The sequence below is a fragment of the Martes martes genome (genome assembly GCF_963455335.1).
Source record: "Martes martes genome assembly, chromosome: 10".
Taxonomy (NCBI): domain Eukaryota; kingdom Metazoa; phylum Chordata; class Mammalia; order Carnivora; family Mustelidae; genus Martes; species Martes martes.
Window position 1 is genome coordinate 91,123,949 of NC_137898.1, and position 27,463 is coordinate 91,151,411.

A 27,463-nucleotide genomic window follows, 5' to 3' on the forward strand; every position below is an offset into this window, starting at 1 on the left:
GCTTAGACATCAACACTCCTGGTCCCTTCCAGGCCTCCAACTAGGTCATCGTGTCAAGTGGGCTTTTCTGACTAGTTTCTCCTTCCACCAGAACCTTCTACCAAGTGCCGAAGCTTTGTCCAAGTTCCTACTCAGGCACCCTTGCCCTGGGCCCCAGGTCTACAATCAGCCCGTAAAGAAGTTATTTACCCCATGGCCTTGCCCTGCAGGGAAGGCATGAGAAGAAGCCCATTCTCCTATGAATCCCAAACTAAAACCAAACAATCATCTGCCAAAGTGTAAACCATCACCGTGCCTAGAAACGCTGACTGTTACAGTTGGAAGCACCCTAAAACATTAAATCTACCTTTCTCACTTTGCAGATAGAAAATGGGGTCCAGGGAGAGGATCTCCGATCTAAGACCAAGGCGAGTTTCTGGACTCCTCGTCGGATGTTCTTTAAAATGTGTCACACCATTCCCCTGCCTAGGTATTTGCTAACATTGTCAGACCAAAACAGAGCTAAGAAGAGGGAAACGTTCACCAAACAAGAGGATACTTTCCCTCAGGAAACAGGATTTCCTTCTAAGGAAGGTGCCTGGGAGACCCCACTGAAGGGACCCTCCAGCCTCCTCTTGTGCCTTGCCCCCTTCACCACGGTCCCGACCCAGGCGCCTTCTTTCAGACCCTCCTGCACACACACCTGCTCCTTCTGGTCACCAAGCCCTAGCATGCTGTCCCTCGCAGAAAGACTCCCACCCCTCTCAACAGGGCCATGTCCCATCCTCCGCCGGGCTTTCCTGGTCACTCCACCCCATACACAATCCATACGCAGATCCTTGCACCTCCCACATCTGCCACTATTCTGGGTCTTTGCTTCCCAACTGATTGCCCTACCTCCCCCAGCTGCATGGGACAGAGACAGTGCCTGTCCTTGTCCCTGGCACATGGCTGGCACCTGTGCCAGTTCAGCAGATCTGGGGGACGTCTGCGCAAATGAGATGAAGTCACGGAAACAGGACACAGATGTTAAATACTTACAACTTTATTAGGAGCAGGCTGTTGTCCCTGCAGCAGCCAGCTCCCATGTATACACAGTATACACAGCCCAGCCAGGACCTAGGTCCTTCCATCCATCTGCTGCACATGGAATGCGAAAGAACCAAACACAAAAGGGGGGCTCTGTAAGTGACAGTGTCTAGTGCCTTCGGGAGCCAACTCCCAGGCTGGGAACAACCAAGCCCCCTACTCCAACACGGCCAGGCTCACAAGGTTGGACTCCTCCGATCAGTGCACACAAAGGGCAGAGGAGGCAGGGGACTCCTGAGCCCAGATCCTTACTGGTCCACACCCCATGGAAGAAGTTTCTGGAACCCCCAGAATCTTCCTCCTCTTCTATAGACATGAGATACCACCTTAACTTCTCATTCCATCACCAGAAACCTGTACCTTGAGGCTTGTCTCTGCTCAGCCTTGGAGAACATGGTTGGATTAGCAAAATGGTCAAAGATAAGACAAACCTCCCAAGTTGTCTTGGTCATACTTCTTTTAAAAAGGAAAAAAAAAAACAAACATCATGACAGAAAAGATCATTTGAGGCCCAGCTTGTGTCAGGAACAAGATAGGTCGTCTCTCCTCGAAATGATTTCTAAAGCTGCTCTGCTAGGGGACCAGTCACCCCCATTGATGGCAGCACCCTTCCCACCCTCCCCATTCCCCTGCCCGTTCTGCACAGCCCCCGCGCCACCCTCTCCTCACCAAGGAGGGGTGCACCAAGCACGGAGATCAGTGCTATCGTCGGCTAGTGGGGGTCCACATCTGCCCTGGTGCCCTGCGTCCTTTTGATGGTCGCAGCCCCACGGTTTCTCTATACAGGGAGGAAGATTCCTCCTCGATTCATTCTCCAGGAGTGGCGGCAGCTCTGCCTCAGAGATCCACACGCCCTCTACCCTGCTGTGGGGCTCAGCCCAGGGCTGGGCTGGGATTGGAGCACCATCCCAGAGGTTTACCTGAATGGCTGGTTTGTGGAGTCTGCCTATTAGGGGAAGCCAAATAAAAGGACTGAGGCCCTTTCTCAGGGAAGACACTTGCTCTGATATCACCTCACTAAAGTCCAGGACATATTACCTAACTCAGAAGCAGAATCTCCCACGTTCATGCGGGAGCAGCTGCAACCTGAAAAAATACCCTGCTCTCACCCCAGAACATCTTCCCACTTGGAGCTCCAGGAAACACCCTGGTTTCTACAGTCCCAACACATCTCTAGGATAGACAGGAGTTCCCGTTGGTAGCTGCCAAATGCCTCTGGGTCAGGTCATTGATTTTCTTTTTCTTTCTTTCTTTCTTTTTAGGCCATTGATTTTTGTGTCTCCTGAAGCCTATCCCCAAGGCACCTGAGATCCTGCTTTCATATTTGGAGCCCCAGTGGGTGGCCAGGCTCTGGGGGCAGGAAGCCATGTACCACACACTTATCTTTGTGTCCGGGCAGCTCAGTCTGCAGAGGACGACAGCCAGGTCCGCTGGAAGCACCAGGGTCACCACCGCCCCAGGGAAGGGACAGGTGTGGGTACCCAAAGAGCATAGCCTGAGGTAGCAAACAGTGAACCCCGTTATCCAACTGCAATGCCATGTGATGTGCCCAAAGCCAGACCACATGTAGCTGTCCAGATGAAGGACCCACCTCCAGGCATGTGGATGTTCAGCACCTAGCCCTCCTGGGCATCTCCCACGTCCCTCTTAGTGGCCACCCTGAAGGTTCTCTGAGGCAACACAGAGCCCAAGGCAGCAGCCCTATTTATACCTACCTCTCTGGAGGAAGGAGTCATTGAAACTGAGGACTCCTCCCCATCCCAGGGTGACATTGCCCCAAACCTCAAGCCCAGTCCCAGTGACACGGAACATTCTAGGCCACTGCTCAAACTCCCTGTTTCACCACAGAATCCATCATCCCTTCCATCTTTTTTCAATGGTCCAATCCCTCCTGAAGAAGGCAATAGACTCCCTATTGACTTCCTGTACCTAATCGCAAAGCCTCAGAGGGCACGTATGTGGAAGTCCCCCGCCCAGCCTGACGTCCTGGACAACACAGATGAAGAGGCCGCTCTTGACGGAGGGTCAGGAGTAGAAGGAAGATGAGAAAGCTCCGGACTCCCCCTACACATAAACCTCTTCCCAGACTCCAGTTATCCCTCACCCCACTCTCCTACCAGTTTCTGCCCACACCAGCCATTATTTTTTTCATTATTCAGTCCCGGTCAGTCAGAAAGGAAAGGCGGGCTGACAGCACCATAGAAACCTGCCTTGTTCAGAAACGGCTTAGAGCCCCCAGGGCCACCTGAGGGTGCCAAGCTGCTGGGCCATGGCTCTTCCAGCAGCCTGTGGCCTCCCTTACGGGGGCCAAGGTCCCTGAAGTTCTGCCTGGGAGGTGCCCATCCTCCAGGTCCCTCGGAAACTGGGCCCCAGCACCTCTGCCCAGTGCCCGCACCTCTCAACCTCTCCCAGATACTGGGCCCTGGAAGAGCGGGCGTGAGGTAGACTGTGCGTCAGTCACTTGGCTTCCCCCGCCCAGGCCAGGGAGGAGGAAGGGACCTCTTAGCCCTGCCCATGGTCCTTGTCCCTGGAAGTGAGTGACGTTATGGCCTTGACACCCGGCCACCGCCCTCTGCCCATGGCTCCAGCTGGCCAGAGCCCTGGCAGCACCAATGGGGCGGAGAGTGAGGAGGAGAAAAGGACAGTCCCACTCAGCACGGCCTCAAGACACAGAAGTCCAGCTCCTGGGGCTTCCGGCGCAGGTTGCACTGGTCCCGGGCCAGCAGCCGCCCTCCGGGGCCCAAACACTTGAGCGGACGCCTCTTAAATCCCCGGCCACAGCTCTTGGAGCAGGGCGACCAGGCGCCGAGCTCCCAGGTCGGGCAGGGTTCCCCACAGGCTCTCATCTCCACCGGCCGACGGGCTGCATCACAGGCAGACGTGGAGCGTGGCCCTGGGGGCCCACGACAGTCGACCGCCCGCTTCTGCAGGCCACTGCCACAGCTCACAGAGCAAGGCCCCCAGCTGCCTGCCACCCAACGTGCCAGGGGCCTGTCGTCCTGCTGTTCCACTTGATTGGAGAGGCTGAGGACGCTGTTGTGGTGCACCGAGGAGCCCCGGGGGTCCTTGGGGTGGGAGGCCTTGTCCTCCCAAGGCTCTTTGGGAAGGTAGAAGGAATAGCGGACCCGGGGTGGCGTCATCTTGCCCACGGAGAGGACCTCCACGGTCAGGGGCTCCAGGATGGGCCGGGAGGCCTGCAGGCTCTCCACCGCCGTCCCCGTGCCACTGTAGCGCAGTAGGCTGCCCTTCACCACCAGGTCCCGCTCCACGGCCGACACCACGAAGTGCCCGTTGAGCAGGTACTTGCCTTGGCTGTTCTTCAGGGCCAGGTAGTTGTCATCTCCAACCAGCCCCTTGTAGCCACGCTGGCGGATGTCAATGCTCGAGGCACCCGCAGGGATGGCCACCACAAAATTGTAGCCGTGCCTGTGGTGGAAAAGGGGATTGTGCCTTAGACAGATGCCTGGACATAAGGCCCTCTTTCCCAAAAAAGTCACAGCTGATTCCCCTTTCAGAAACCCAAGAAGTCAGAGAACAAAGACTAAGCAGATGGCTTCATCTGCCCCGCGGGAGGTCGAAGGCACACAAACTGAAAGACGGTATGAGATTGTCACCACATCATCTAGAGCTACACACTCTGGCTGTGTGTTACCTTTTTTATTCAGGTCATAATCATAATTATGACTGTCATAATCATGAGATTATGAGATCATGACCTGAGCCAAAACCAAGAGTCCGACGCTCAACCGACTGTCCGCCCAGGGGCCTCTGTACTGTGGTAAATCCTAAGGCAAAGTAATGCCAAGGTTTTGGAGCCAGACCCATCCCTACCACTGGCTTAGCTCTTGGCCTTGAATAAGTCTCTAAGCTTCTCAGTGCCCTACCTGGAAAATGGAGATCATAATCACATATACCTCATTAAAGCCCATAAAGCCTATGGCCTAGTGCCTGCCACCCAGTAAGTACTAAAGATGTATTAACTGTGAGAAGGAGGAGAGGAGGGGAAGAAGATAAGTCTACAGTCCCTGAGTCCAAGGCTGGGGCCAGACACCCTACTGAGACACACTGGCCCTGGAGTCGGGCCCCCAGATCAAGCCTTGGATACCAACTCCCTGGTGGCTCAAGCATATCCATCTCTCTGGGTTCCGGTGTCCTCACCTAAACAATGAGGAGGTCAAACTAGACGCTTTCTAAGGCTCCTACCAGCCCTACTAGTCTACAAAGGGCGCACCTGCCATTTAGCCAGCGAAGCAGTCTGGGAATATTTACCTCTAATCCTCCACTTGGCCTCCCCCCCAGATCCCTGTGAATGCCATCCACTTGTAGTGCCCCCAGTTCCCAGAAAAGCTGCCCAGCGAGGGGCCCAGCAGAGCGCACTGTGTCCAGAGGGGGCAGCAGAGACTCCTGGACAGCCATCTAGACCTTAGACTCCCAAGTTTTCTGAGCCCACCATATCCCTGCTCAACTGAGACCTTGGGGGCTCTGCTTCCCCTAGATTCTTCCAGACCATGGGTCAGAACTTTCCAAGGAGCACATTCCCCTTGAAAATACAAGGGAATATGCTGGACTTCAGAAAGCCAGGAACCCAAGCTCTGGAGGTAGGAATTGGAGAGACCTATAGACATTTCTTCAGCTGACCCTACACACATCTCCCAGGAAGAGGGAATCCTTTGGTCTTAGCCCCCTGCTCGGCTGTTTATTGCCGTTCTCAGCTCAGTCTCACCCCTGAGGACAGGGCCTCAGCCTCTGTGAGATGGGGAGGCTGTCACATTTGTCACTAGGCTTGTTTTGTTTTGTGATCGTCATCATGAACGCTTAGTGAGCATTTATTACACACCAAGTATAATGCTAAGCATTTTACTTGGGTTAACACCTTAATCTTCACAACAGCACAACAGGAAATATATTCATGTCATACCCACTGTATAAATGAGCAAATCCAGAATTCCAAAGATTGTGTCACATGCTCAAGGTCATCCAGAAAATGGGGAACTGAGATTTGAACACAGGTGAGTCTCACTCTAGAATTCTAGACAGACCATAATGACCCTCTGCCATCTCCTTAACTAGCATCTCCTGTTCAGTGGTGGACTTAACAAGCATTCATTTCTGCTTGATGGATGAGTGGATAAAGAAATGAATGAATGAATGAATGAATGAACGTCATACTCTCAGAGGAAAAGTCCGAGTGGCCTCTCCAGTAAGGGCACTGCCGGTTTACCCCCGTCTGACCCAAGCTTTCATCACCTGGGACTGCTGCCCTCAGCCCTCCTCCCCCTGCTCCAGGACCCAGAACTCACATGGGCTTGGTGAAGAGGCCTGTCACCTTCTTACAGCTCTTATTGTCGCCCCCACACACCCCACACTTGTCGAATTTCTTCTTGGAGCCCAGGTTCCCATCACAGCCAGCCTTGATGCACTTGCCTTGGACACAGACCGAGGTGGAGTCAGGAGTACACGGTGTACCATCCACCACCTGCAGTGACCCCAGCGGGGGAGAAAAGGAGAGAGGGGCAGCTCAGCCAGATGCCTCTCCAGAGACTTTCTCTCCACTTTGGTCTCCTGCCCCACACCCACTCACCTTCGGTGCCAACACATAGAAGTAGCCGGTGCCATTGGCTCGGCAGATGAGTTTGCACTTGTCCCGGGGAGAAACACCGGAGTACTTGGGCACCCATGCCACGGCAAGGGTAAGCCGGTTGGTGCTATGGTTATAGCCGTTGAAAGCCTCACACTGCTCCTCCCGGAAACTCTTGCCAGAAGCTGAGGAGGGAGGAAGCACAGGCAGGAAGCTAAAGGGAGGCACAGTGCTGGGAGAGCCCTCGCCAGGATGCTCAGCTGCCTGTGGCTCTCAACAGCCCTTCCCCTCAGCCAAGTTACCCTCATCACTGACGCCACCCCATCTCAAAGAACTAAAGTACACTAGGACCAAAGGATGCGGGTCGCAGACAATCATGCATCCTCCAGGCGCTCTGCCAACTTCCCCAGTAATCTGACCTCCAATTCCCCATCTGGGATAACAGGTACCCCAGAGAGTTTGGGGCTATCAAACCCTTCAGGGGTCTTTTGAAACTATTTTCAGGATGTTATTAAATGGATAAAATAAAATACATAGGTTACAAACAATACCAATTATACTGATAGACAACTATCAATATATATTGAAACATATTTGTGATATTTGTACTTGTTAATCCATTTCATAAGATACAACGACTCTAATAACCACTGTCATTTTCAAGTCGTGATGAGAATAAATGACATTCTGAGAAATCCCACCAACTGAAATGTCATATAGAAATATCCATGATTTCTATTAGTGACAGAATCATGGGTACTGCTAGTAGTATTACAGTTTGTTGCCTAATTAAAAGACATCATAAATTTTAGATAGAAAGAGCAGCAAAATAATATTAAACTCTAATGGAAGAAAATAAAAAATTTAAATTAAAAAAGGCTAGTAAAAATAGACATGTAATTTCCTTCCCACCCAACTTCATGGACCCTGGATAAAGAATTCCTGCTCATGAAGACGGGCTTGTGAGTTCTTAACTAAGGGGAGATCTAGTGCATCATTCCCTTGGGGCACTTAGGTTCCCAGCCTAAGCATCAAGAATAAAACACCCCTGCCCAAGGGGAGTGGGCAAAGAAGTGATCCCAAGAGGAATCTGTTCTTCTGCACTTCCAGACTTGGCCCTAGGGGAAAGAATCTTGACTGCAATAATCTGCAGCCAGGAAGTGGGGGAAGGGGGGCAGGGAGAGGGACCCTCCCCTCCTCACCTGAGCTGGGGCAGGGCTCCAGGTTGCAGGATCGGTATTTCACTCTCACTCCCTCGCAGTACTTGCCCCCATTGGCAGGGGTAGGGTTGCTGCACTGCCTCTGGGCCAGCTGCACGCCCCCGCCACAGGTGCGCGAGCAGGTGCCATAGGGCTCCCACTTGGCCCAGGAGCCGTCCACCTATAAGAAAGAGTCCGTCATACTCATGCAGGGGTTGAGCTGCACATCCACACCCTGACCCTGCAGAAGGGTTACACGGCTACAGTCTCGTGGTCCCATCCCACCGGAAGGAAATCCACTGTGTAACACATGGGGAAAATGGGAAAATAGCAAGCCAATGGTCAGCATACACAGTGCCCAGGCAACACTTCAACATGGTAATTAACAAGTGCCAACTGCACCCAGTTATAAATGAGGCTGCTCAGAAGAAAGGCCCCTTTGGGCTCTGGAGTCAGATGGCGAAGTTCTATCATTGCCTCTGTCCTCACCATACGGGTGGTCTTGAGCAAATAGTAAAACCTCTTTAAATTTCAAGGGCTTCATCTGCAAAAATGGGGCCAATAATACTCAGGTGTGAGATCAGACAGAACTTTAAATGATGCAACGTGTATGAAAATTCCTAGCACTGTGCTTGCCACGGAACAAGAGTTCAGAGTTTCTCCGTACCTACCGTTGGAGACACGAGTCTCTAAATCTGAGGCAGCGGCAGCCCCCAGCCTTGCCAGGAAACCTTGTTGCCCTAGATATCTGGATATTTTTCTTTGTCAGTGTTCCATAATTCTGACTTCTCTCCCAACCAGACTTAACCAGATGTTCAGCTCAATCAGGGGCTGAATCTGAGAAAGTTTCACTCGAAGAGGTTCTAATGTTTGTGCTCGGAGGAGACGAAGATAGGAAACTACAAAGCAATCCTAAAACTCTTTGGCTTCGAGGTGAATGATGCAGTGTTGTTTCATTTTTTAAGAGGGTGGGGAAGGGGTCGAAAATGTATCTTCATTATGTTTTTCTTAGGATGCCAGCAAAGCGAGTTTTCATCCCCTGAACGCACATTAGTCGGGCAACAAGAGAAGCAGCCCAGTTGTACAAGCCTGGGATTAAAATGCTGTCATGCATCCTCCAAAGAGACTAACCCGCGTGGAGCTGATCAGGAACTGGCCACATGTCACGTAAATACATTAGCTTATGCACACATGCAGCATAGCCCATCCGCCTGGTCAGATAGCTCTTGCGTCACTGTGTCAACATGTCTCTCCTCCTGTGAGAGAAACACTGGCCCATAGCCCTGCTTCCTCCTCCAACCAGCGCCCCACCTCATTCCAGGCTTCCATTCCCTAGGAGTGTCTACATCTGCTCCTCACGCCTCCTCCCTCCTCAGTGCCTTGCACCATGGGCTTGGTCCCCATCACACCAGGGAAGCTGCTCTTTCAAAGGTCTGAGATGACCCTCCATAGACTAAAAGAGTCTGTGCTTAGACCTCGCTGTCTCCAGTTTTCCTTCAGTTCTTCACGTTGTCTCTGTAGCTTCTGAGATGATGCTGTGTGGTGGTGGTGGTGGTGGTGGTTGTTACTATTGTTTTTACCCTGGTGTCACCTGTTCCTACAGAAAACATTCATACCCCAGAAAACACTCCTGCCCTGCCATGTGCCATTCATTCACCAAATATTTGTTGCGTTCTCACTAATGCCGGGCACCGTGTGCAGAAAATCCCTGCCCTCCAAGTGACTGCAATCCAGCAGAAGAAACTAAAGATAAGCCTGTGCTTATAGAGGGTCAGGAGGGGTTAAATGCAGGTGGGAGAGGGGGAGGTGAGCTGCTCTATATTACAGGGGGTCACGGAGGCTTCCCTGCAGAGGTGACCGTAGTGAAAAGGCCTGAAGGAAGTACAAAAGGGAGTTGCGCAGATATGAGGGCAAGAACATTCCAGACAGAAGGAGCAGTGCAAAGACCCTGAGGAGGGATAAGCCTAGAGTACTCCAGCCTCACAAGAGGAAGAAAAGCAGGAGATGAAGGCAGAGATAGGGCTCACCATCCTGAGCGGAGAGGAGAGCCCCTGAAGAGTTCTGAGCATGGGGCATGCCTGAGCTACACTGTGAAGGATCCCTCTGGCTGCTATGGTGGGAACAATCTGTAAGAAGTAAGACCAGCAGCAAGGAGATCATTTAGGGTACAAGACCAATAATCCAAAGTAGCTTGGAGCAGAGTGACTGCAGACAAGGTGGTTAAAAAAAAAAAAAAAGACTCAATTCTGGCTCTGTTTTGAAGATAGAGTCAACAGGAGTTACTGAAATATCAGAGGGATGGATGCGAGAGAAAAGAGGGTTGGCCTGAGCAATGGGCGGATGGGAGCTCAGTCTTACACATGTCGTGTTTAGGATGCTTATCGGTTTTCCAGATAGAGGTGTCAAGATTTGTGCCAATCTGTAGTTCAGGACAGAGGTCTGGGATGGAGATACAAATCTGGGGGACTTCAATGTATAAATGTAAGTGATACTTAAAGTCTTTGGCCTACACCACCAAAGAGGTCAGTGTGATAGGGAGGAGGGCTAAGGGCAGCGCTAGAATGCCCAACATTGGAAAAACGAGAGTATGAGGAAGACCCAGTGAAGGGGACCAGAAGGGGCAGCCAGTAAGGGGGGAGACACAGTGGAGCCCGTGTTCCCAGGGGAGAGGGTAATCAGCTGTGTCAAATGCCTCTAACAGGTCAGGCAATATGAGGAACGATAATCAATCACGGACTTCAGCAGTGTAGAGGCCATTTGGCGACTGTAGTGAGAGTTATTTTTAGAGGAAGAGTAGGACTGAAAGCCAGACTGGAATGGACTCCAGAGAAAAAATGGTAAGACGGGAACTGGAGAGAGCAATTTCATACCACTCTTTCCAGGAACTTTGTGGTAAAGGGAGTCAGAGAGAGAGAGACTGTGATTTATGGAGAGGAAGTAGGATTAGGAGAAGTTTTGTTTAAGGTGGGAGGAATTACAGCAAGTCTGTATCCTGATAGGAATGATTCAGCTCGAGAGAGGGGAAATCGGACACTGCAGGAGAGAGACAGAAGAATTAAAGGAGTGCTTTCCTTGAATAGAAGGGATAGTATCCTAAGTGCAAAGCACAGTGCCAGGCCTCCAGTGAGAGTGTGGATAGCTCATCCATCACAAAGGAGGAAAGGTAGAGATTACAGGCACAGAAGTGGGCAGACAGCAGATGTGGAGGTGGGAGCTGGTGGACGTTCTCATGGGATTACTGATTGCTTCTTTTTTCTTAATGAGATAGGAAGAAAGGTCGCTGGCCAGAGTGGAAATGAGGAGAAAGAATTGGTAATGGAGGAGAGAGGCAAAGGTGTGACATGATCGTGCAGGACACTGGGAGAGTGAGTGCAGTAAAGCCAATAAAATACGAGATGCCTGCTGAGCGGCATTCCGGGCCCACCTACTTGTCAGGTCATTAGTTTAAACTGAGACTGCTGAGCACGGTTCCGTGTCTCTCTCCAGCCACACTCACCCACACTGGCCCAGCTGAACAGGTGGGAGCTGGATTTCACCAGGACGGTAGCTCATCCAAGTGAGTATAGCCAAGAAGGAGAGGCAGGAACATGGGAGCCGTGAGCATACTTGAAGGAGTGGTTGTAACCGTGGTCCGTGGAATCTCAAGAAGAAGGTGGATGAAGGCATGAGAAGAGCAAGTGGAACTAAGAATCGCTGGAGTCCAGACGAAAGGGCTGGACAACAGGGCCTTGGTGGTCAGAGTGCGATTATGGCACCTGAGATTCCGGCCGGCAGAGGGGGAGGGGCGGGGGGGAGCAGGTGGGCACAGGGAAGCTGTGTGATTAGGAAGATAAGCTTTGTGCTTTGACCTCTGCTGATCAGGGCAGTATCCTCCATGAAGGGCCAGGGCGGAGAAGGGACCGTCCAGAAAAGAGATTGGGGACGTAGTGGATTTTGCTGCTGATGGATCATCTTTCCACAGGCTTCTCAGGTCACATTTCCTGTTTCCCATATCCAATATCCTCTTGGGCGATGTCTTTATCCACTAGACTCATCTTCCCAAGAGAAGGAGCTGGCCACAGCTGGCCTGTCCTCAGGACCGTCTAGTTTAAACCCACAGCCTGGTGGTCAAGGCAAGCCCAGACTAGCCCTAAGCCATGCCCCCAAAGATCTTCCCATAGAGCCCCAGCCCGCCTACCCCTCCAGCTTGCCCCACCTCTCTGATTTTGGTCCATCTCTGCCTGTTGAGACCCTCAAGGCTCTCTCCAAACCTGACCTCCTCACCAAAGTTTGTTCAGACCTCTCTAGTCATCAGTCTTTCATCGCTTATTCTCCCAGGACACGTTTCACACTTCGGTCTTAACACAGAACACACCTTCTCTGTGTCTGGGATCATAGGAACATTTCTAGCTTCCCCACTAGACTGTGAGCCCACTGAGACACGACCCAGGTTTTATTTCTTTTGCTGACGACCGCAGTACCTCACACAGTTCTCTAAATACAGCGGGCTGGTGCCCAATAAAGGGCTAACGGCTTAATTAAATATATGTTTCCAAAACACAGAAAAAGATCTTACATAATTGTGTACCAAACCCAGCTCAGGGCAGCCGATGAAATGCTGGCGAACGCTTTTTTACGTTATGGTCTCCGCGTACTAAACCCCCAGTGGTCTGCGGCAGAGGCAGGGTTGGGGAAGGGACCATCACCAGGATCAAGGGAGAGGAGGGACATCTTATTCCTGGCTGACAAAGTCCCAATCCCTGTGTGACCCCAACCCCTAACCTGAAGTTTTGATTATATTCAGAGAACATGTGGGGTCTGGGATTTGTTCCTATTCAACTGATAGTCTTTTCTACCAGAAAAAAAAGAAAGAAAAACCTTTTCTCTTTTTGTTTCAGCTTCAAAAACCAATCTTGACAAAAAGCGAAGCTGGGTTCGGGATATAGGAAATTACTGGAGCCTGCCCAGGGATCTGGTTCCTTTCAGAGCTGAGCCTGGCTCCCCTCTGGCCCAGAGCTCCCTGGAAACAAAACACACTCAGAAATAGCTGATAAAAGGAGGAGTGGGGGCTGGAAGGAGCCAACAAGTGAGGAATGTCAAAGATCTAGTGTTGGGCTTTGGGTTCAGGGCTCCTCCCCAGGTAGGATGAGGCCCAGAGCTCAGGGCTGGGCCTCCTGGCGCCTGGGGCGAGCCTTCTCCCCCATGTCTAAGGAAGGCTTCAGCAAGTTCTCTGACCTACCGTATGTCTTGTCTCCAGTCTCAGAATCAAGACAGGAAGAGGAACCCAGACAGGAAGACAGAGACACCGAGCTACGATGTGCTACAGTTCCAGCCACGCAGCAAAGCCATTCCCCCCAGAGGCCTCCAAGTCCACCCCCGGCCCCCCAGGAGCCCCAGGAGCTGCTGCACAGCTCCCGCACACTCACCTTGTACTTGTTGAGGTTATGTCTCTCCACACAGGTCCCCTTGAGGCAGAACTTGCCCTCGCCGCAGCCGGTGCCATCTGCCCAGGGGAAGTGGCGGGTCTGGCACACCATGTGCCCCTTCGCCTTGCCGGTGCACCACAGCTTGGTGCAGTACTGCATGTAGGGACAGGGCTTCGAGCCCACGCCAAAGGCCAGCTCACACTGCTGGCTCAGGGTGTAGCTGGCACCAGGCAGGTCCTCGGGCAGGGAGATGGGCTTGCTGGGTGGGTCCAGGAGGCAGTCGCCTGTCGGGAGCCAAGGGCATTCATGAGAGATGAGTTGAGAAAGGTGGGACGTGGTGAGCCCAGAGTCTAAACGGTAGGGAGACAATGAAGCAAGGGCCAGTGCAATGGACCCCCTTTGAGAGCCCACCTCTTCGGGGGTCACGCATGCCTCAGGTCATAGAAGACAGGTCCAGAGAGGTGCTGAGCACTCTCTCCAGGGACAGCAGCAAAATCCCTCCTCTGTCCTCCTGGCTTACCATGCCCACTGTCCAGGAAGTCGGTGATGATGGCAGCGCTGCAGGCAGACCAGGGGTTGGCACGGTCGATCTGGATGAGTGTTGGGGACATCATGTGGTTGGCTCGGAGTTTCCCAAACACCTCCTCACACACTTTCACATTGTCATGGGGCATGTTGAACACGTGGCCTGTGGGGTGAGGCAAGAGGACTCAGAGGGTAGAAGGAGGTGGTTCTGCAGTTTTTTGGGTTTTTTTTTAAGATTAATTTATTTATTTGACAGACAGATCACAAGTAGGTAGAGGGGCAGGCGGTGGCAGGGGAGAAGCAGGCTCCCTGGTGAGCAAAGAGCCCGATATGGGGCTCGATGCCAGGACTCTGGGATCATGACCCAAGCTGAAGGCAGAGACTTTAACCCACTGAGCCACCCAGGTGCCCCGGCTCTGCAGTTTTAAAAGGAGAGGGGATCAGCTGGGGAAGCTAGAGAGCCCGTGTCAGCAATTCTCAGGCTGGTCATTTCAACCTAGAGATAGACTGCTTTGCAAATGTCAAGATGGTGTTCTTGTGTTCTCGGTCCTGTCCATTGGGCTGTGGGCTCAGTGGGGACAGCAGTGTATTTAAAATATTCTCCCCTTAGTGCATGATTGATGAGATACTCTGAATGCTGAATCAGACAATATGGCTGGCCAACTGGGCTGGGGCAACCGGAAAAAATAAAACCAAGCCATTGCTAAGGCAGACTCTGGCCCTAAGAAAGGATTCCTAAGGCTTCAGGACATGGAGAAGCAAAGATAAATGTCTACCTCCTGCCCAAAGCACCCAGGACAAACCCAGAAAGGCCCCAGAGGGGAGTTCTCCCCTCTCCACTCAAGAGCCCCCCTCTAGCCTTACCCAGCTCATGGGCAGTGGTGAAGGCTGATGGTAGCCCATCATCCTCGATCACAGAACAACTTCTCTTGGGGTCGCACATAGTGCCCACATCAGCCATGCCCAACGTGTCACAGGTGGTGGCCCCACACAGGTCCTGCCAGGTGAGGGGAGAAGCAGAAACCAGCCAGAAATTAGTGACAGCTACAGAAGGGACCTGATGGGAAGAAAAGGCATCATACGGGATGTTCCAGCTCATCCCCGCTCCCAGCCCAACCAAGCCCAGCACCTTCCTAGCCAGCCCCTTTCTCCCAAGGCATTTCAGGGTTATTCATGCAATCAACCCCAGGCTGAGGGAGGAGGCTTCAGGAGGAAAGCTCTGTGGGTCTCTAAGAAGATTCTACCCAAATCCTACTCAGGGACATCCTGTGGGAGGAAATTAGGAGGTACAAAATTAAACCACAAGACCATTGCTGTATATAGAGACAGATTTCCAAACCAGAAAACGGTGAGTTCCACAGCCAGGCGAGGCCCTGGTTATGGCTAACGGAGGCAGGTGGGGGCGGAAGACAAGTGTGTTCCTCATCTGGAGTCAGCCCTGAGCGTTTCAGTCCTCGCTGAGCGATTGCCTTTGGACAACCATGAATTAAGCTCAGATTCTCAGCCAAAGGGTCACGGGCCAAGGACCCGCCCAAGCCAGAGATTTGGCTTCCTTGGGCTGGGAGGAGGCGGACTGAGGTGGATACGAGCGGCTATCCAGACACTGCTCAACTGGCTGCAGAAGCTCGGGAAAAAAATCAATGGATCGCCACCTAAGACAGTTCCTCTTTTTGTAATGAAACTTAACTTGCAGCAGAAGCTAGGACTTCCTGCAACAACCCCGATGCGAAGGACTTCCAGGGATGTGGAAGGGCAAAATGGGGCGGCAGGGCAGATAGCTCAATGAATTTATCAAGCATTATGGGCCAGCAAGGCACCCACATACCTTAAGAGCCAAGGAGTTGGAAATAGGATAAGATACTTATCACTTAACAGAAAATACCCTGTTGAATCAGTGATACTAGGATTCTCTTCATTACATCCTTGCCTTTCTTTACAGTTGACAAGAAACTATTCCACGCATCATCTCGCTTCATCCCCAATAGCGTTAGGAGGCAGATACATTATTATATCTATTTGTCAAAGGTGAAAACTGAGGCTCATGCTCATAGCTAATCATGGCGATGATTTATTAAATGCTGACATCGTGTGTGCACTTCACACGCGTGACCATATTTCATCCTCGAAACATCCCACTGGAAGAATGACAGCTATTATCACCTTCCGCAGACAAGGAAGCCAAAGCTCAGAGAGGTCCAAGTCCCAGAGCAGAAATGTGCACTGGGGTCTGTATGATTGGATGCCATCAGCACTCTTTCCACCACGTCAAAACTGATTGCTCAGTGACCCCTAAGTTAACTCTCCAGAGAAAGAGCTGCACGTGTTCTCCGTGGGAGCCAAGGTGTCCGCAGAAACACCCCCCAGAATTGTTCTCAATCTTCATTCTCTTTACGGCTATGCGCACGTGCGAGTGCAGGCACATGCTGACATGGGGGGGAAAGGTGGGCAGCAGAGTTGGTGGGGCCAGGGGGCATAGGAGGAAAGTGGTCATAGTACAGAAAATCAGCAAAATTTAACCCAGAGTGCTCAGAAGTTTACCAGCTGAGCAGTCAAACTTGGCTTCCCACGGTCAGGTGATGGTCACACCTCCTAATAATGAGTTAACAGTTTCTCTGGCCAAAGAACAGAGAAGGCGATCAGACTCCAGAGTACACGGGTCAAAACTGAGCGATAAGTGCCCAACCCCAATCTGCTCTCCTGGGCTCACACATGGCAAGCCTGCCACTTCGGGGAGCCCTCGGGGAGAACCTCAAATTCCCCCTCTTCCAAATAGTCTTCCTTCTCCAAAGGCTCACCCTTCCAGAAAGTTCTCCTTCCCCTAGAGTTCTGAAACCTAGAAGAGGTTGGACAGGAGTCTCTGAAAACTCTTGTCTGGTGGTCACAGCCCCTAGGGAGAACCTGTAGGACAAACAGGACACTGCCCCAGGGCCACCATGCACGCTCACTGCTGGCTTTGTGTAAGAGAAAGGGCACAGGAGGAAGAACCAAGAAGGCTAGATTCTGATCCCGGCCCCACCACGAAGTAGATGTGTGACTTTGGGCAGGTTACTTCTTTCCTCAGCGTTTCCTCCTCCAGAAGAAGGGCCCGTTCTCAACTAGAACCCAGACTGGACCAGTGCCTTAATTAAGCCTCTGTTCCTGCCCCGATCCCAGGGTGCTCAGCCCCTTCTGGCCCTCTCTAGGTTATAAAAGGAACACAAAGAATGATATACTTTAAAATGGCAAGAACCCTGATCTTGTCTACTAACCCACAAAACTAACTCCCAGAAAAGGGAAGGTCACCCATGCGGACATTCAGAGTCCTAGCCCCTGTGCTGCTCAGCAGAAATGAGGACGCCAGACTGACAGCTCAGACAGGGCTCCAAGAAGCCGCTGGACCTCCACTGTCCGGCAGCCTGCCTCTGCCCCTGGCAGGTCCTTAAAGTCAAGAGCCTCCTTCCTCCCTGGGAGGGTGGGTTCCCTCTGGAGTGAAGACAGGCAGCTGCAGGCCCTTTCCGGCCAGGAGCAACCTGTTCTTTCCATCAAGAAATCCCAGTTTCCCTGGATCAAACAAGAGGGACAAGGAAGGAGCCGGCACATTTCCTGAGGGTCAGGGTGTAGCCGAGAGCAGCCAGCCTGCAGGAACCAGTGTATTCACTGTGGGAAGATGCAGCTGTTTGGGGTCACGGGCTCTGCCTGTCCCTCTTCCCCCAGTCAGAGACTCCAGTGAAGAACCGCTGGACCTTAGTTCTTTGAACGCCCACAGGCGGTGCGCAAGGCTCAGCAGTGCCTCATTTGTGGCACTGAAGATCTCCACCCTTCTGGAATGAACTCAGATGCACTCAAGCTGCTTTAACCTCTTCAGCTCAGGCACTTGTCTCCAGCAATAGAAACTGTTCTGGTCCCTTCCGCCTGGAGGGTGTAGGCACTTCCCACCCAACCCCTATCTACCTCACTATTTCTGGTAATTTGCCATTTCTCCTTGAAGCTGCAGCTGCTTTTCCAGATACCCCAAGAATCATCTTGGCCAAGAACCTAGTCCTCCCAGATTATTGTTTTCTAACTGTCCTTCTTCACAGAATAATTTAAGATTGGAACCACAGTTTGAGAGAAGGCAAACAAGCAAGCACCTTGCAGTGGCTCAGTCCACATTTCCCACGCGCGCTCCCTCTACCTCCCACCACAACTCCCCACGGCCCTCCTTTCAGCATCTCTCCTTTCCCCTGCCGTGCACTGAGATGCTCATATTTTCCAGCCATACAGGGTGGAGGACCTACAAAAATCAAGCATGTTAACTTTTTTTTTTTAATGTAGCAGAAAATACATGTTGTCATGTAACCAACTTCCTCTTCATGGAAGGGCAGGGTTCGTCTTCATGACCACACCATGACATCCAAGACTCGCACTCACACAACTTCAGAGCCATTCTCTCATTCTGCAGATGGGGACACTAAGGCTCGGTGGACTAAGATTTCTCACCCAAGGCCACGCAGCTTTTAACACGGGAACTGAACCCCATGCCTTTTGACACCAAGGCCGGTAGTGGTCTTGGGTCTGAACCACAGCATGCTAGTCAGGATATCGTAATTACTGCTGAAAACCACCCACACAGGTATTAATTAATATTGTGCCTTGAACTTGTTTCCATCTGAATCTCTTCCATGCATCACTGTATTTCCTTGTCCAACCCCAAATCCATGGCTGTTTGTGATCCCCAAACATGGGAGAGCCTTGTTTTGCTAGAAGAAAAAAAATTCTACCAATTCTAGGTGTCCGGGCAATGTGGCTAAGGATGCCTGATGAAGAAGAGAATGCACCCTGGTCACGTCCACCCAGGTTCGGTTTCGCTGGAATATAAATTCCTCAAGGTGTGCAAAATGGCATTACAGCAGGAGACTGAGATAACCAAGACAAGAACTGCCTCAATGAGGAAGCAGAGAAATCTGAAGCTTGCGGGAAGACCAAGCTTTCTCTCGGAAATCATCAGTTCACGTGAGGGTGCACACCTAACGCAATGTTGTGGTGAGCACTTACTGAGTTGCTCCTGTGAACCAGACACTGTTCTAAGAGCTTTTCTGTATTAACTCATTACATCTTCACAATGGCTTTATGGGGGAGATGTCATTATTAGGCCCATTTTACAGATGAGGCTCAGAGAAGGTAAGTTACTAGCACAGGGTCAGTGAGCCCAAGGTTAGACAGGAAAGGAGAGGCAGAGTGAAGGTTGAAATCCAAAAGTGCAGCCTCAGAGCTGAATGCTTCCCTTGCATTGGTACTGTTTCTGGTACAGATGCACCCCACACATGAAGAGACCAGGAACTCTCAAGATAGCAAGGCTGTCTTGAGCTATACCCTCAAGCCCCCGAAGTGCATGTGGGCCACGAAGCGGAGAGAGGCCCGGGAGAGGCCAATGGAGAGGGAAATGGCAGGATTAAGTGCCAAGAGTGCTCTTAGCACAATGCCTGTCCCCCCTTCCTGGTTGAGGAAGCTCCTAAGTCCTTGCCCCACACCTGCACTGACACACTGACCACGTCTGCTGGCTCCTTGCTGGGGCCTCTCCTTTCTCTAAGGCAAAAACTGATGGCAAAGAGCCAAGAAGAAATGCCAGAAGAACCTGAGACTCCCTCTCCCAACCCTGCAGCCTGACAGTTGCAAAGACTGGAATAATGATCCCCAGTAAGGGAGGTGAACCACCTAAGCACGCATAGCCACACACAGTCTTTTCACTGGCATCGGTGCCTTCCTCCCATGAATACATACTGGAGAGTGGCAGCATGCAGGGGCCCACTGGAGCGGCCACAAAAATGTAAAAAGGTCTTGCTTAAAGGAGCTTACAAGTCAGTGGGAATGGCAAATGCTGGGGCCATGGTTTCCACACAAAAACAGACAAATATTAAGTATACTTACAAGTGCAATGCAACAGAATAGTTCAAAACAGGGCTGTCCCAAATGTAAGTTCTGGCAAGGGACCTGTAGGTAATTATTCAAAACAACAAACACGTGCTGAGTGACCACGAAAGTAACAATGACAGTAGATGCCATTAACTGGGTGGCTGTTCTGGAACATTTGCTAACTTGTCCTTGATACTGCCTTTAAGCTCAGTACCATTGTCATCGTCATTGTCCTTCTATGGATGAGGAAAGTGAAGTTCAAGTGGCTGATTCATTCAATGTCCATTGCTGAAAGTCAAGTGCCAGGACTGAAACTCAGCTCTGCCTGACTCCAAGCCTGTGTTCTTTCCACTGTGCCACACAACCAAGGACAGGCATCTAGGCAAGGTGTGGGGGGCCGAGGGTATGCACCAAGAGTGATACGAACATCTACCAAGAAGTTCAAAGGTAGGACAAGAGCAGGACCAAAGGAGGGGGGAAAACCTCATTTGCCTTCCGGACTCAACCCCGTGTTTAAGAAAAAGAGAGAAAATTATTCTGGTGCACATTCCTCCCGAATGTTTATAGCAGCATTATCTACAAGAGCCAAATTATGGAAGGAGTCCAGACATCCACTGACTGAAGAATGGATAAAGAAGCTGTGGTGTACACACAGTGGAATATTACTCAGCCATCAAAAGAATGGTATCTTGCTAGTTGCAACTACATGGATGCAGCTAGAGAACGTTATGCTAAGTGAGATAGGTCAATCAGAGAAAGACAAATACCATATGATTTCACTCATATGTGGAATTTGGGAAACAAAACAAAATGATCATGGGGGGAAAGAGAGAAAGGCAAATCAAGAAACTCTTGACTCTGAACTATAGCGAACAAACCAGTGGTGACCAGAGGGGAGGGGATTTAAGGAGTGCACTTACGGTGATGAGTACCAGGTGTTGTATGGAAGTGTTGAATCACTAAATTGTACACTTGAGGAAAGCTTCAGTGGCTCAGTCAGTTAAGCGTCTGCCTTCAGCGCATGTCATGATCCCAGGGTCCTGGGATTGAGTCCCACATCAGAATCCCTGCTCAGCGGGAGGCCTGCTTCTCCCTCTGCCTGCTGCTCCCCCTGCTTGTGCTCCCCGCCTCTCTCTGACAAACAAATAAAATCTAAAAAAAAAAAAAAAACTGCACCTGAAACTAATATCACACAGTATGTGAACTAATTGGAATGTAAATAAAAAACTAAAGAAGAGACACAGAGAGATTCAGGTGCCCGTTCCTTCCTCCAAACTTCCTCCCCCATCTTCCACTATTAATATAGGCTTTCTTATTTGGGGCAAGTCAAAGAAGGAGAGACAAGAGCAATTATCTTCCAAGTCAGGGAGCAACAGTATTGCAATCCTTCCTCTCTCTTTCTCCTCCTGCCTAGAAGCAGCGTTGAGTTTCCATTCAGTGATAAAGATTTACAAACTCTTAAATACCGACACTACAGATGCCACTCTCTGCTAATAATTTCCAAGGCCTGACTTCAAAAAAGATCCTGACACAATTATGATTCTCTTTATTGTATTAGAAGATATGTATAAAATACATACTATCATTTTATTAACATTTTCATTGAACACTAAACTTCACTGCCATATGACAAGCCGTTTATTACAGAAAGAACTGACCTCTATGTCAAATGAGGTTCCAGGCTGCCGTTTCACTCTGCACAGTATAGAATACAGGTACGTCCCCACCTACCAGTCCCACAACACGTAGTACGACTCAAGGCCAGAACAAGAAGGAATGCGCCAAGCTTGGGACTGAAAGGCAGAGAGGTGAGGACATTGGATGAAGGAAACAAAAGAGAAGAGAAAGATGACAAAGAACAGCCCTGGAGAATCTCAAAAGAGGAGAAAGAGAGCACAGAAGAAATGGGGAGGGGAGGAGGGAACCGGGGAACGGCCCACAGTGGTACTAAGCACAACAGAATAAATAACACAAAAGAAGAAATAAACGGGCAGAAAAACCACAGAAAAACTATAAATCCCACAAGACAAAGTCGGTGTAAAGGAGAAAATGTTACAAATAGCAAAACAGATGGTGGGATGGAAGAGAGGACCTCCTGCAGCACAGGAGACAAGCGTCCTTTCCCATCACCACCAGCTCTGATCCCGGTGCCTTCTTGCCACCTGTCCCTCGCCCCACGCCCCCACCCCAACTCGGAGGGCTTCCCTGGCTCCAGCCACAAGGAGAATGCCTCCCCACTGGACTTTGGACAGAGGGCCCATGCCTCCCTCATGGCACTGAACATGCCCTAGTATACCAAGCTATTTCCTTGTCAGGCTCCCTGATATTCAGTGAATTCCTGAGAGCCAGAGGTCACATCTTAATATCCGTACCTCCACAGCCCAGGACAGTATCTGGAAATAACAGATGCTCAATGAGTGTTTTTAAAATGTAGAACAAATTCATGAAGGCTGGTCTACCACAAAGTTAACCCAAAAGCAGAGGCATCAGACGTAAAGAGAGAGAAGACAGAGAGACATGCAGACCTACTACATCCCAGCACCAAATACCCTGTTCCTGCTGCCCACAGCAACAAGAAGCCATAGAAACGTTTCTTCTCATAGAAATGAATGTCCAGGGACGCCTGGGTGGCTCAGTGGGTTAAGCCTCTGCCTTTGGCTCGGGTCATGATCTCGGGGTCCTCGGATCGAGTCCTGCATCGGGCTCTCTGCTCGGCAGGGAGCCTGTTTCCTCCTCTCTCTGCCTGCCTCTCTGCCTACTTGTGATATCTCACTCTGTCAAATAAATAAAAATTAAAATTAAAAAAAAAAAAAACAAACAAAAAAGAAATGCATGTCCACCCTGAAAGACTGGCTCTAGTTCTCCGCCAATCCTGGTTCCAATCCCGTGCTGACCTCACCCTGCTGTTATGAGTCTGGAGACTGACTGCTTTGCAAAATCAGATGTGTGCTCCTTCTCCAGGAACATGAACTTACTCTGAATCTTTAAGTAAACTCCTCAAATTGTCAAAATACTTGTTGTATGATCAATTTTTTTTTCTCCTTTGCACACAGCAAAGTCTCCTCCCTGGGTCATGTCTTCCTAGTGTTTTGATTTCAACACCCCACATCCCTCCCTCTCCCTGCCAAGAGGAAAGCAGCATCTTCCCATAGCCTGGCCCAGCCTTGTTTTCACACACACAGCAAGTCCAATGATGGTGGATGGAAGGGGGAGCCCTGGTGCTGGCCAGTCCCGATGTCCCTGCTGTCCCCCCTTCAAGTACCCGGCACCTGGAGCTCTCCAGGAACTGGGCTCACCTCTACTTCATGGGAAGAAATACAGTCTGACAAGCCTGACCCTTTCCTGCCTCCTCCCTGTGAAAACCATGGCTAGAGTACTATCAGTCAGAGTCATTGGCCATTTTTCAGAGATTGGGGGGGGGGGACCCAAGGATGTGACTGTGACATCTGACAGCTCGACATCCATTCTAGGCAAAAGGCAATTAACAAAATAAGCACATTTCTAAAAACTTCTTAGCCAAACAAACTACATACAGTTGACCCTTGAACAATATAAGGGTTAGGGGCACTGGCCCCCCATGTAGTCGAAAATCCACATACAACTTTTGACTCCGCAAAACTTAAACAACGGATACCCTACTGTTGACCGGAAGCCTTACCGATAACAGTTGATTAACACGTATTTTCGTATGTTGGATGTACTATGTACTGTGTTCTTACAATAAAGTAAGCTAGAGAAAATAAGATGTTATGAAGACAATCAAAAGAGAAAATACACTTAGAGTACCGTGCTGCATTGAAAAAAGTCCACACACAAGTGGACCCATGCAGTTCAAACCCATGTTGTTCAAGGATCAACTGTATATATTTATCTTCATAGAAATAAGTACGTATATGTGTGTATATATGTATATTTCAATTCTAGTTTGAAAAAGCATGGATTACACCAACATAATAATAATCAGGGAAGTTCATATCAGAGTTAAAGGGTTACTGCTAACCCTTACAAAGTACAAAGGAGGACAGCAGGAGACTTTTCCAGGTTCCCCAAGACCACATCTGCCTCAGTCTACAAAGAGCAGCTGCGTGTTCTGTTTTCATCACATACTGTACCTTCCCCAGGGGAGCTGAGGAATGAGCCGTTCCTAAGACCCTGAGAACGTGGCAGGCCCTAAAGTCTGCACTGGCAAGGAGGCGAGAGAAAGAGACATGTTCATTCTAAAGCATTAAGCACTTACCTGGATGTTGGTCCAGCCAACACAGCCTCCCCACTTTCTGGTTTCGCCCTCTAGCCGCCCAAGAAAAAGACAGCTTCTAAAAGTCACATCTTGCCCATCACTGCTTCTGACCCAAGTGCTTGTGCATCTTGTCCCCATTATGCATGGTTAACACAGCCCCTGGGTCCAGCACACACCACTGACAGACAGAAGCTGTCACGCTGCTTGATTGCTTCTTCAAAAGGCGAATCCTTCCGCTGGTGTGGCCCATTTTCCCAGCAGGAGTCCTCTTTCTATGGCTGGTTCCAAAAGTCAGCCTAGCCACTTAGCAGCGGAGACTGAGGTCTGTTACTTTAGAAGCCGAGAGTGACCTCCACAGGGGCATCCCAGGTAGCAGATGGGCCAACAGCTGCTTTGCCCATTAAGATATCCTGTTCTTGGCCATTGCTTTTTTCCCCCCAGCAATCTGCCGAGTTGGTCTATGTGCAAAGGTGGAAGCCACCTCCTCTGCAGTTTCCCCATGACTCAGGCAGTGTGTGTAGGGGCCGGGCAGTGGCAGCTCCACACTCCTCAGTTGGAAGAATGAGTGCGAGGAAGCAGACTCAGGCCAAAGACCTCCCTAGAGAAACCAGGTGGTGGGAGGAGAAGGCTGGGAAAGGAGGAAGTTCAATTCCAGGAGGGGACAAGCAGTGCCAAATGGGTTAGTGTGGAAGACGTTAGCTCCAGCCCCGTGTGTGCCAGCACAGCTCTAAGTGGCCATTGGAAACAGTGGAGAGTCAGAGCCCCACAGGCAACCAAGGATTCTGGGCCATCCCCGGAATGACGTGGTTGCAATAATAACAAAACAAGAGCATGGCACAGATTCGAGCTAAGCCCCCAAAATCGGAGGAGGCGGGTCACTTGGACACCCATCTTCCTCCCAGTCCCATTCATGAATCGAAGATATTGCACAACTCCAAAAACTTCACGGTACCCCATTGTTCCAACATCTATAACCATAAATGTTCATAAACTCAGCAGAAGGCAGAGCTGCTTCTGTGACCTGACCATCTTTCTTAGCCCCATACTCGTTATCTTTCCAGTCCCACACCTGGGGTCTCCAGATGCTCTTTACCGAGCTCACAGCACTTGCCCACGGCCAGAGGTGGAAGCTGGAGCCCCACGGTCAAGTGTGGTCATCGGAAGTCTCAGTGAGTCGGTGTCATGAGCCACCTTGCCTGTTCTGCTCCACAGCTCACATCAGGGCAAACGGATCACCCTGGGCCAGCAGGGAAATGGGAAAATTGAGAGATTTTCCCCAATTCAGCTCCAAGTGAAACACCACTAGAAATTCTGACTCCAAACAGGTGCTCTAACTAGATTGCCAGCTCTGAATGGACTGGGATCCCTCAAGGAGAAGGCGGGCCCAGCACAGGAGGGTACAGGACAAGCAGCAACAAAGGACGGAATGCTCCCCGTACTTGAGTCTGTCCTTTCCATTTCAACCACAAAATATCCCAAGTGATTCCCTCCATCCCAGTCCAGGTTTTCCAGGCCCAGGACAGAGGATAACTGAACATGCTCAGAAGAAATGAACCCAGGACCTGACCTGGGATGCATGCATCACCTTCCAGTTTTACAAGCAAAGCAGAGAAGCCTCGGAAGAGACATCTGAAAGGATTTAGACGCCCCGGTTGAACGGGGGGCGGACCTTTCCCGACCCCTCCAACACCATCCTCAGAGCGCCTCCTATCTGCCATGCAGACACACTGCGGCTCTGGGGCGGCAACTTCCTGGGTTCCAACCCCTCGACGCCTGATCTAGGAGGCGCTGATTGGCCACTCCAGGCCAACACCTTCAGAAGCAGCTGGCGCTCCTCCGACCGCCCACGTGCTTCCAGATGCAAGCGAGCCGAAGCTCCACGGAACCTAGGAGCGGCCTGTCCCTGGAATATCCAAAGTGGGAGTCGGAAGATAGCAACAAAACTTTAACCCGGCTCACCTGTTAGGCACAAAGGGCATTTGGAGAGCTAAGGGCGGTGACCCTAAGAAAATGAGGCTACTGGGGTCCAAAAAGGTGACAGATCAACTCACCTGCCTGGTGAAGAGGATGGCTGTGTCCCAGTACTCTGGGTGTTTGTCACTCACTTTATTCAGCTTCTTCTGCCAGGCACAGAAGTTGCGCAGCGTCAAGGCCGCGTTGCCCGTGACCTTGGGCCCTGTGTCGCGGTCTCCGAGAAGCAGCACCTTGACCACGACGATGTTGATGGGGTTGAGGATGCTAGGATGGCGGTAGAGTCGTGCCGCCGTGGCCAGCAGCGTTAGCAGATAATGCTCCAAGTCCGCGCCGTGGAACTTGACCATTGATTCGTCCGCCACCACCAGAGTCTCCACGTAACGCGGGATAGACACGAAGCGCTTGGCGCGCCCAGACCTCCGCCGACTGCGACTCTCTCCTAAGCCGGCCTCCCGCGGCTTGTAAGGGTCCAGCGCCCGCAGAATGGCAGGGTTCCAGCCTGAGGCCACCCCGCAGCGTGAGGTGGGATCTCCGGGAGGCCCGCCGGGGGCGCCCCGGCGCTGGAGGAGGTGTGCGCCCTGGCTGTTGCGCTGTGCCGCCTGCGCGCTGGCGTTGGGGAGCGGACTAATGACATACTCGGCGCCTCTGTACCCAAAAGCTCCGCGTAGACCCCCGCACAGGCTCATAGCGGCGAAGGAATCTGGCTCCGCGTTCACGTCCCCAGAGTAGAAGCAACGTCGCAAGTCTGGAGAGCTCCCGGTGAGTGCCGGGAGGCGGACGCCCAGATGCTCTGTGGCGAAGGCGGGCGCCAGGAACTGAGCATCCAGAGTCAGGTGTAGGTAAAAGTCCTCCTGAAATGCTGTGATCTGAAAAATAAGTCCCTGATCGCCGGAGTCCTCGGGACCCCTCCGGTAGTAGTGGCGGCCGTTGATGTCTGGGTCCAGTCGGATGGGGACCACCACCTCCTGGTCTGGCTCTGACCCGCCTGCGGGTACCCCGGCGAGAGCCAGGGTTAAGATACCCAGCAGAAGCATGGCGCCGGGCAGCGCACGGCCGCGCTCTCCGAAGGGCTCGGCCCCGCTCCCCCGCCGGCGAGTCTCCTTGCAGCCGGCACAGGGGAACCACCAACGCTCCGGGGCAGTCAGTAGCTCCCGGAAAGCAGAGCGAAGGGAGGGAAACTCCTCCCAGAGCAGTGAGCGTGCACCGAGCAGCCCGCGCCTCCTACCTGTGCCTTTCCACAGCAAAGCGCGCTCTGGGAGCTTAAGTACAATCGCTGTCAAGTGCAAGGACGGAGATTTGCAGCCGAGAACTAGAGGGAGGTGCCGGGCCGCTTCTTCGAGCCGCAGCCTCTCGCGGCGCCGCAAACCAGGCGCTGGGCGAGCCTATTAAAGGCCCCCTCCTCTTTGGACTGCCCAGTCAGCGCCCCTCCCTTTCTCCCCTCCCAGCCTCCCAAAGCTTGCAGCCCCGAGCCTCCAGGGGCCACCGGAGAACTCAGTCCCGCCTCCAGAACCGAGAGCCACTTGGCGGGGAGGGAGTGGCCTTGAGCCCAGGCAGGAGGCGTGGGCTGGCTAGAGAAACCAGCCTTAGCGTCTCGGTTCGCATTTTG

The 27,463-nt window shown here is 51.6% G+C and overlaps 1 protein-coding gene across 1 annotated transcript; it reads right to left on the bottom strand.

Annotated features, from left to right (window-relative positions):
- Window positions 1-2,328: 2,328 nt before the first annotated feature.
- Window positions 2,329-27,463, bottom strand: ADAMTS15 (ADAM metallopeptidase with thrombospondin type 1 motif 15). Its single transcript, XM_080816929.1, has 8 exons — window positions 25,935-27,463; window positions 14,640-14,772; window positions 13,771-13,938; window positions 13,251-13,534; window positions 7,849-8,026; window positions 6,650-6,831; window positions 6,369-6,544; window positions 2,329-4,494 (listed from the first exon to the last, which is right to left on the bottom strand). The coding sequence occupies exons 1-8, from the start codon at window positions 26,889-26,891 to the stop codon at window positions 3,720-3,722; spliced, it is 2,853 nt and encodes a 950-aa protein (XP_080673055.1). The 5' UTR covers window positions 26,892-27,463; the 3' UTR covers window positions 2,329-3,719.

Bases quoted from the DNA above. Each gene is read 5' to 3' on its own strand.
- ADAMTS15 (XM_080816929.1), bottom strand. From the start codon at position 26,891: ATGCTTCTGCTGGGTATCTTAACCCTGGCTCTCGCCGGGGTACCCGCA. The intron at 13,939-14,639 runs GTAAGGCTAGAG...CTCACCCCACAG, and splicing joins CACCACTGCCCATGAGCTGG to GCCACGTGTTCAACATGCCC. The intron at 8,027-13,250 runs GTGAGTGTGCGG...TCTTTCTTATAG, and splicing joins ATAACCTCAACAAGTACAAG to GTGGACGGCTCCTGGGCCAA.